Source organism: Semicossyphus pulcher, unplaced genomic scaffold (genome assembly GCF_022749685.1).
Source record: "Semicossyphus pulcher isolate SPU_LCO1_2020_fin unplaced genomic scaffold, fSemPul1.0.p SCAF_22, whole genome shotgun sequence".
NCBI lineage: Eukaryota > Metazoa > Chordata > Actinopteri > Labriformes > Labridae > Semicossyphus > Semicossyphus pulcher.
In genome coordinates, this window is record NW_027211696.1 from 19,232,854 (window position 1) to 19,242,777 (window position 9,924).

General features: G+C 37.9%; 1 protein-coding gene across 1 annotated transcript; it reads left to right on the top strand.

Annotated features, from left to right (window-relative positions):
- The first annotated feature begins 1,142 nt into the window (after positions 1–1,142).
- Positions 1,143–5,981, top strand: kmt5aa (lysine methyltransferase 5Aa). Its single transcript, XM_069673706.1, has 7 exons — positions 1,143–1,364; positions 2,785–2,935; positions 3,046–3,334; positions 3,429–3,516; positions 4,742–4,801; positions 5,084–5,274; positions 5,657–5,981. The coding sequence occupies exons 1-7, from the start codon at positions 1,356–1,358 to the stop codon at positions 5,865–5,867; spliced, it is 999 nt and encodes a 332-aa protein (XP_069529807.1). The 5' UTR covers positions 1,143–1,355; the 3' UTR covers positions 5,868–5,981.
- The last annotated feature ends 3,943 nt before the right edge of the window (positions 5,982–9,924 follow it).

Here is a 9,924-nt window from a genome sequence, read left to right on the forward strand (position 1 = left end):
TTTTTTTAATTTGAACTGAAAGTGATAATGTCTGTTAAATATGGATTATTCATAACGGACAGATATTTGTAATTTTCATGATAAAACAGTTGATTGCATTGGTTAAACATTTAATCCTACAATACAACAAATAAATGAAAGAAAACAAATTAAAGTACAACACAGAATGTATGTGGAAAGGGTTCTGTCAGCTTCACACATCTGGACATTGCAGATTTTTTGATTTTCAAAAACTGTCAAGATAAGACTTAGGAAGTTTTTATGCAGTTGCTTAACATTTTGTAAATGTACTGCTTGATGTACAACAGTTTAAAAGTTTAAAACAGATTTTTCTCTGTTACCTCTTATAATTCACATGCCTTCCAAAGCCTCCTACTGCAGAAAAATTCCAATACTGCCATGCTGATGTGCTGTGCGTAAGTGTTAAGTAAAAATGTAAAGTTTCAAGGCCTAGCTTTTGAAAGGTCCGGCAGGTGAACATTTTAAATTTCCACTGACTACTCTGCTGCCAAAGAGAACATCTGCAGAAAACATCTGCCAAAAGACTGCAGTTACAAATTAGGTACTGTGCAAAAAATATACAGAAATGTTGACTTATGAATTTAAAAACTCGAATTAAAATGTATGCCAGAAAATAGAACAAAACAAAACAAAACAACAAAAAAACTGTACTCTACCTAATCTTCTATTTTGCTTAAAAGTCTGTGACATCTGAGTCATGTTGTATTCCCTGTCCTCCAAAACTAGACCCAACGAGATCTTAATTAAGGTGTGTGCAGAGGTTAAAATAAAATATTAAATAGATTGGAACATAAAGTTTTTCTGATTTTGAATCCATTACTAGATAGTTTAAAATTTGGCCAAACATCTTAATAACGGAAGCATTTTCCTACACTGAGCACGGACGTTTCATACTTCAAATGCATTTTCCTAATTCCATTAACATGTTTTTTTAAAATGCATTAATTTTACTTTTAACAATGAGGTATTTTTAACTTGCCTTTAAACAACTTATTTTCCCACTGTATCTGAAGCATTAAACATGAGGGAATAATTAAAGACGTCCTGCCGCCGTCGGCCTGCAGAGGGCGCCATTGCTTCATATCCCCCTCCTTCATTAACATGGAGAAAAACATGGCGGACAGGCTCTGTGGAGGCTGCATCGGCTGAGCTGCTGGCAGTTTAAAAACAACAGAAGGGCACAAAGTCACCGTGGAAGGGGGCCAGTGTGTAGGGAGGACAGTGCTTTACGAGCACGGAGAGGTTAATCGCGAAACCGGCATAAAAATTCATTTATTATTTCCCTCGAAACGGGAGGAAAGAGCCGCGCGAGGAGCCACGAAAACAAGTCGGACATGAACGGGGTAAGTTTGTCTGTTAGGACATCAGTAACACGGGTTAACAAAAGCTAGATGAAGTGGATTATATCTTTATTTGATAGTGATACGTGTGCGTTTGTGAGTGTTGAACGTAATCTTTCAATTCTCCTATATTTTAATACTAGTTAGTATAGTTACAGTAAATGAGAGCCGTATTGTTCAAGAGTGCTTTGCTAACATTAGCGTGTTACATGTGTCTGCTAGCTGAAGACATAACCGTATTTTTTAACATAATAAGAGAAAAATAAACGCAAGAATTCCTCTTTTCAAAGTGGTTTAATAGTTTTAAAGCAGATGTTTAAATCTATTTAAGTTTGAGTGAATTTGACCAAAAGATAATGAGGCAGAAAGAGGCCTGTTTGTGTTCTGTCTTTGGGTTTAAAGGTACTGATGGTCTGGTGGGATGTGGGTGTGGATCCAGCATGCTGCCCTCCTCAGGGCCCCACCCACAACAATAGTGCTGCAAAGCAACCAAGAACATTATGTATAGTTTAAGTACATTTACAGAATTTTAAAAACAGACCGTTTTTATTGACCATTCTTCTTTAGAAAAGGGGATATATTTGCGTTTTTGTTTGTTGTATTTGTTGGTTAGATAAAACAAACATTAATCTGACATCTCCTTAGGCACTAAGGAATTGTAAAAAATAATATCCAATATGTTTTGAAATATATAAATAAAATAAAAATAATAACTTTACTTATATAGCACCTTAAAAACAGATCTTTACAAAGTGCTTTCACAGAAAAAGCAAAGGCAGGAACTCAGGAAGATAACAAAATAATCAGTCAGTCAATAATAGATCAGTAAATGATAATGGGAGGTAGGGATGCACAATATTATCGGCACATTATCGGTATCTTGTAACAGTTAGGTTAAAAAAAAACGTGCCTAATATATCGATATTGCAATCAGCAAAAAGGGTTGGAAAATATCAGCATATCGGATATCGGCAAAAAATCCAATATCGCGCATCTGGAATGGGAGGTGAAAATCAATTGATAAATGAATAATGAAACCTCTGAAAATCAGCCTGGATTATTTATCAGTTAAGCTCTATTAATAACCAAGCTCCCTGTGTGTATCTTTGAGGTGTTACAAACACATTTCTTCCTCATTAAATGTTTGTTGATGCACGTTTTTGGGGACATTTCAAAATCAGCATTGTTTGCATCCATGTTGAGAGCAAGCAATCTTCTTATTTCCTGCCTTTGGTGGCGCATTGCTGCATTGCTTAGCACGTCTACGCACACTGTAAGTTAATGAAATGAAATGAAAGTTAATGAAATAGTGTTGAAATGACAAACGACTAGCCTACCATCTGAACGACCCCTTGAGCTGTTACAACCTAATAAACCGCAACAAAAGACACAGGGGACTAAATCTTCCTCTCTACATTCACAGGAGATTGTATGCAATAGTCATTCAGTCACTGTCTTAAGCTGCAGCAAGTCCAAATCTCCAGTTCACGATGGAAACACGATCAAGCTGACACAGGAGGGACGGTGCTCGCCAATATGCTGCCAGCAAGCTGACGCTCAGAGGCCAGGAGAGGGTGAGTGTCTCTGCTGCAGCTCCTCAGATAAGCTTTAGAGGGTTCGGACCAGTATTTATTTTATATTTCAGGAGTTAATACTGATAGTTTAATTCACTCTTTCTTCCCAGGCCGGAGAACAAACACCATCAGCCTCTCACCAAAAAGCTCACTGACTGATTTCCCAGAGATGGAGAGCAGCTACAGCCAGTGTTCACCCTGCTGGTCAGATGAACAGGCGTCGCCTCTGCAGCTCCATCGCTCTCAGGCCTGCCTCCGCGCCTCCACAGATCTCCCCCTGTCTCTCGGTAACAGTTTATCTCCCCCTCCCCTCCACGCCAACAACAGCAGCTCCCTCCACAGCCACCAGAGGAGAGGAGTCCGCCTCAAGGTCAAAGGAAAGAAATCCACCATAAGAATGTACGCACAAAGTCATTAATGATACACTTTAAACTGTTATCTTTTCAAACAACGTGATGCATGTTATGATTGCTTTTTGTTTGTGTTACGACAGCTCGGGGGGGAAGAACTCCCAAAACAGAAAAGTTACTGACTACTATCCAATAAGACGAAGCTCGAGGAAAAGTAAAACAGAGCTGAAGGTGAGATGAAGTTCCTTCACTTGTGTTGTTCAGCATGTTATACTGTGTTGATTGGTTTTGAGTATTATCATATTGGTTGGGAGAGTTATTGATCACTTAAAATTAAAAGTATGAATCCCACATTGTGAAAATACTCAGTACAACAGTACTGCAATAAAAAAAGAATAGTCCCTGTTATTGTTTTACTTTTATATGTGAGGTTTTTAGATTTATATTAGTGCTGTCAGACAAATGTAGAAGAGTACGGGCCCGATCAGACGGAGCGTGTTTTAGCAGCCTTTTTGTAGTGGTTTCAATGAGAGGGACGCTTTTTACGTGCTGCTTTTGCGCTGCAGAGCACCTCGCATTTTTCACGCTCTGTGCGCCTCACGTTTTTGAGAAAACGCTCTGAGCGCCTCGAGTTCAACTCAACTCAAAGCAGAAAAGCGCCTGGCGTCATGGCCGTTTTTTCTCATTGTCCAGTCGGATGAATGTAGAGGCGGGCCTTCTGTCAGTTTACAAAATAACGCTTAGGTTAATGACAGCTAATGATTCGGTGGTTGTCTTAACAACAGTAAAAAAAAAAAAAAAAGGCGCAGCGGGATGATTATTAAATAAAATAAAGAATTGGCTTTAGTCAAATCAAATCAGAGTTTATATATATAGGACGGTAAAAAACTAAGCATTTTCAGACGCAGGCTCCAAACAATAGTGGTAGAAGAAAACTCCCAGAAGGCTTTGCAACAAAAAAGAATCATGCAAAAATAATATAATATGGTAAATTCTTATTTAAATGTAGATGCAAGGGGGGGAAATAGGGACGAATTCACAATGCCAATAAAACTTTGTGTTAATGATAATATGTGGGGACAGTGCTGTTATCTTCATGCCCCATGTTTGAAGCTTGAAAAATATGATAGTAGTCATTGCTCAGCTACAGATTTGAACCATAACCTTTGTAGCTCTGTTTTGAAAAGCGGCCACTCTGTCGGGGGGAAACCAAAACTATGGGTGGAGCCAACAGGGGGAATTAGAATTGGGCCTTTATCTTTTCCATGGGCTGATAGTATCTTTGGGAAACTTGTTGTAAATATCATGCAGGGTGTCTCATATTTAGGCTGATACAGAAATCTGATTCTGCTTTTGTGTGATGTGGGGATGTTTTGTGTGTGTGGGGGGGGAGTGTGTGTGACACAGATATCTAATCTGCTGTATTCAGTAATCTCATGTTTCCTTCTGTCCCCAGTGTGAGGAGAAGAAGCTCATAGACGAGCTCATCACAAAGGGAATAGAAGAAGGAATGGAGGTAAGTTTACTTTTCTGCTTTCACCTTAAACATCTGTCGGATACACGCACACACCAGCAGCTTCAAACACACCTTTAAAAACCTGCATCAACTCTGCAGAGACACGATAATTGTGATCACGTTTGCTCCTGGATCGGGACGTCAAAGCTACTGTACCAGATTTTAACAGGAAGTAGGAGAGTTGAATGGAAGCAAAATAAGTTCAGACATGATGATGACTGAAAATAGTAATAATAGCTTTATCATTGTAGGAAAAACCTCTCACACCTTCTGTTTCTGCAGGTACAGTACATAGAAGGAAAGGGGAGAGGCGTGTTCGCGACACGGTGTTTCCAGAAAGGCGAGTACGTGGTGGAGTATCACGGAGACCTGCTGCAGATCACTGACGCCAAGCAGAGGGAAGCCGAGTACGCCCAAAACCCCGCAACAGGCTGCTACATGTACTACTTCCAGTACCTCTGCAAAACTTACTGGTAGGATAAACCAAATGACTGCAACACCTAAACGTGCTGCCAGTTTTTTTAATAACAATGTAAATCAGTGATGAAAAGTATATCTTTTTCTCTCAATAGATCATGACATGCACATAAGAGTGTAACGAAAAATCTTCCGTTTAACTGTCTAACAAACAACTCACTGTGAATTTATACCGGGAAAATGTAAACAGAGGATATGTCTCTGGTGTCTATGGTGCAGAAGGAGGTCACAACCACACAGGACTTTATGATTTATGATTATGATTGTAAAGTTTCAGCTCCGGTCCAGAAGATGATTTGATGTTTATTTTATTAATAGAAGCTTTTTATGTGTTATTAACATTTTCTCTTCTAAAGTTTACGCTTTTTGTTTCCACAGTGTGGATGCCACAAAAGAGACTGAGCGAATGGGTAGGTTGATAAATCACAGCAAAAATGGAAACTGCCAAACGAAACTCCACGACATAAACGGCGTCCCTCACCTCATCCTCGTCGCCTCACGCAACATCGACGAGGGGGAGGAGCTTCTGTACGACTACGGCGACCGCAGCAAAGCCTCCATCGCAGCCCACCCGTGGCTCAAGTATTGATCGAGGGCTCCTCTTAAAAAAAGAAAAGGGAAACGTACAGTAACACTTGTGTTTCTCGTTAGCTCGTGTACAAAATGCCTTAGAAACAGAATGTGTTCCCTTTTTGTTCTAGCATTGAGGAAATAGGATGGGAGGGGGGGTTATGTTTTCAGGAGGGGGGTTACTTATCACATTTTGATTGAGGTCAGACGACTTCAGTACTTTTTATTTATGTGTATATGAAACTTCCTGGTTGTTTTGCAGCACATTTATTTTGTACATTTTGTATTAGAGCGATGCTTCTACAGCATGCGGGTGGTAGTTAACGCTCTGCATTTTTTATACTGCTTTTTCTTAATTAGTAGTTAGCAATACTTAGATTTAAGGCCCTTTTTGGATCAACAGGAACTATGAAATGAAAATTACGAACCCCTTTTTTTAAAGGATATTCTGTTGAAGTGGAGTTTCATTTCAGCCATCAAAACATTGTAAGGCGGGAGTGTAAAAGTTCACCAAACTCGTGGTTCAGTTGGCATTTTTGGGGCTTTATAACCAAAACTTTTGACACAAGATCAAAGTATTTTACTTTTAAAAGTGTCAAACAAACATAGGAACACATAAATACAAAAAGGAATAGTTGTCCTGTTTTCAAGCTTCTTTTTTAGTTTTAGCCTTTATTGTATTTTTTAATATTTAAGATGCACAACACATTTGAATTATCTAACATTTTCTGTAAATCCATAAAGTCCACTGATCCAAACTTCCAAATCGGTCCTACGCTTTAATACGACCCATATGTGTTTCCTTAATTAGCGCCTAAACTTATGACACGCTATGGAAAGTTAAATGACTGTAGTGTTAGTGTTAGTTACGTCTCCTCTCGCCGTTCCTCCTCTACTCTGCTACTCGGGAACCGATTTGTCAACAGAGCTGTCAATCATGAGGCCACACCCCCTTTTTACAGCATCAAATAACTAATTAAAAGTAAACTTGTCAGAAAAATGAACACTTTGACATAAATCAGCATGATAAGAACTAACTATAATGACAGAAACCATGTTTGAGAAAAATGTATTTGACGTAAATTTATAGTTTGATCCTTTTGTCCCATCTGTTAACATGGAGGAGGCGCGCTTTATGACCGATACTGCAGCCAGTCAGCAGGGGGCGATAGAGAGGGTTTGGACTCACTTTTTCGGGAGCTGTCATGTCGTCCATCTTCATACACAGTCTGTGGTTTAAATAGAACACATAAATATGGGTCCAGATTAGCGGTTTGTTAGATATCTGCTGAAATCAATGGACTCAAATGCTCTCTTTTAATTTCACTTCAATATGAATTATTGACCTTACAACAACGTCTTCTTCACTGCACTTTGTAAATATATTTATTTGCTTGCTGTTGTTAATTCACGGGTGGTTTAAAGGAAAAGTTCGCATTTTGGGAAACATATTTTTTCACTTTCCTATAAAAAGTTTGGTTTATTTCACTCTCTTTTCTGTACTTTGAATATCTAATATAATCAGAGCCTCGAACCTGAAAAATAGTAAAAGTAGCCCAATTTTAACCTCCATTTTCCAGTGTAGTAGAGATGAAATAACTGATGTCTTGCTCGGGGTGAGAAGATTACTGAGCTACTTAAAAGACATGGGATAGATTTGACAGCTAATACTAGCATCCAACCAATTACTAGCAAACATTATGTTTGCTCAGAAGTTAATACTGAGCTCACATTACGCTAGGAGTTCATGCCTTTCCCATCGTAGCGTGTAACACTACCGAACTGTAATATTAGATTTCAGCCACTTCCTAGCTAACCGCTAACATATTTGATTACTCATTAGCTACCATCAGACAACAGCTAACGTTAGCATTTAACCACTTCTTGGCTAACGCAACAGTTAGATAGTGTTACACTATACGAGAGGAAAATTCCTTGCTAACGGCACTGTTTGATAGGAATTTAAGCTTGACCTATTAACTAGCTTCTTGGCTAGCGAAATTATAAGCATAGCCTACCTAGACAGTAAGCTAACATACCATCATTGCAGTAGCGAATAGTAATGTTAGCAACAAATGTATGCCTATTCTATAGTATTGTGTAATAGGCTACTATATAACTGCAGTGTTAGCTAGGAAATGTTTGATGCTAATGTTAGCTAATTTCTAATTGTAGCTAATGATCAAATTTGTAGTTTTAACATCATATTTGGATATTCTAAAAGCATTTGAGATTTCCACCCTGAGCATGATGTCAGAAGAAAATAGTAACCATGTGAATACGGTAAATTGGTTGCTAAATGCTAACGTTAGCCGTTGTCTGACCATAGCTAAATCATGTTTTACCATGAAATACTGGCTAATTTAAAAAATGTTTTCCTTTCATTGTTTTTTCAACTGCTGATCAATCGAGAAGTGGTGAGAGAAGGAAAGTTAATACGTGTACGCCCAAAATGTTGAACTCTTTTCTTCAAGCTTCTGTTCTGCATTTTATTTTATGTACACATTCACACACAAACCAGTCTTTCCAGGTCAGACCAGCGTCGGTTTATCACGTCCAACAAAAAGCGTGTTTGGTGAACTTTTACAGTCCTGCTGTGTGTTGTTCTTCCCACTCTGTCACAACCAAATGTTCCCTGTGAAAGTATTGAACAGCCAACAGGTCTTTTTTTTAACTTTATTTATACTTTTATCTTACAAGCTTTTTCAAAATTGTTTTTCCATGAACTGTAGCCAGAAGGTCAAATTTAGCTTTAATGATCTTATTTATCTTGTGTTTGATTTGTCCTGAAGTAGAAAATCACTGAGAGACTAATTACTTGGTTATTAGGATACTTTTAAAGATACTCCAGCACTCCTTATATCTCATTCATAAAACAAAATTTTGTTGTAATTTAACCTGAATAGTCACACTACTTTGGTCAGATTACTGGACCACAAAAAAGCTGTTGCTGGATGACGGAGTGGATTGGTAACGGTTGAATCCGATCATAATAAATAGTTTTAGATCATAAGCCTTGTGATATTCCATATTTGTATCCAAAAACCATTGACGTGTTCGTCTTTCTTTCAATACCGTACGACTTCCTGTTTGGGGCTCTCAGCCCCAGGACCATCGGTTTCTATTGTCGACATTAATCTAAAAAAACATCAATTATATATTGTTTATTTTTTATTTCCTTAACGGCTGCTCGCTGTAGTTTTTATCAAACAGGAGGAAAGATAAAAGTCTTACCAGTGTACACGTTTTAATTTAGTTGCACCTTTCTCTTCCATTAGGTGCTGTTTGTATCACAGCCAAAATTATCCGATTTATAATCTAACTTTTAAATTCTCACTTTATAATTTATCATAGGTCTAAGTCTTAAAGGGGTAGTACTTGTTATATTTGCCTGTTTGCTTTCTTCCCGAGGGTAAGATAAGAACATTGATACCACTTTCATATCTTTACGTTGAATTTAGAAGCTGCAGTCAGGAGGTAATTAGCGTAGCTTAGCATAAAGACTGGAAACAGCTAGCCTGGTTCAGTCCAACTGTAACAACCAAGAAATCTAAAACTCACTGAGTAAAATATATCTTGGTTGTTAGAACAATACAAAAAATGGCTGATTCATGTCGGATCATTAGCTTCCAGTAATCGCTGCTTGTTGCCTGGCAACAGCTCCAATCCAGGAAGTAGTACAGCACGTAACTCCTTTGTATTGTACTATTATTAATATTATTTGGATTTAGGTTTTTGTATGGCTTTAAAAAAAAAAAGTGTTTATTTAGTGAGCTTTAAAGGTATTAGTACGTTGATTGATGACAGAACCAGGCTAGCTGTTTCCACCTGTTTCCAGTCTTTATGCTAAGCTAAGCTAATAACCTCCAGCTTTAGCTACAACTTCAACGTACACGCTTGAGAGTGGTGTCAATCTTCTCATCTTATTCTTGGCAAAATCATGAAATTTAAAATTTAATTTTTTTCATATTTGTAAAAGAATCCATTTTCCATCAAAGTGTTCAGAAAACATGAAAGAAGAAGTTTAAGTCTTAAAGTTTCCAAAGTGTTCAATGTATTATTGAAGCTCAGGATTC

Coding starts and splice junctions, on each gene's coding strand:
- kmt5aa (XM_069673706.1), top strand. Junction 2,936..3,045: donor CGCTCAGAGGCCAGGAGAGG/GTGAGTGTCTCT, acceptor CTTTCTTCCCAG/GCCGGAGAACAAACACCATC. Junction 3,335..3,428: donor AAGAAATCCACCATAAGAAT/GTACGCACAAAG, acceptor GTGTTACGACAG/CTCGGGGGGGAAGAACTCCC.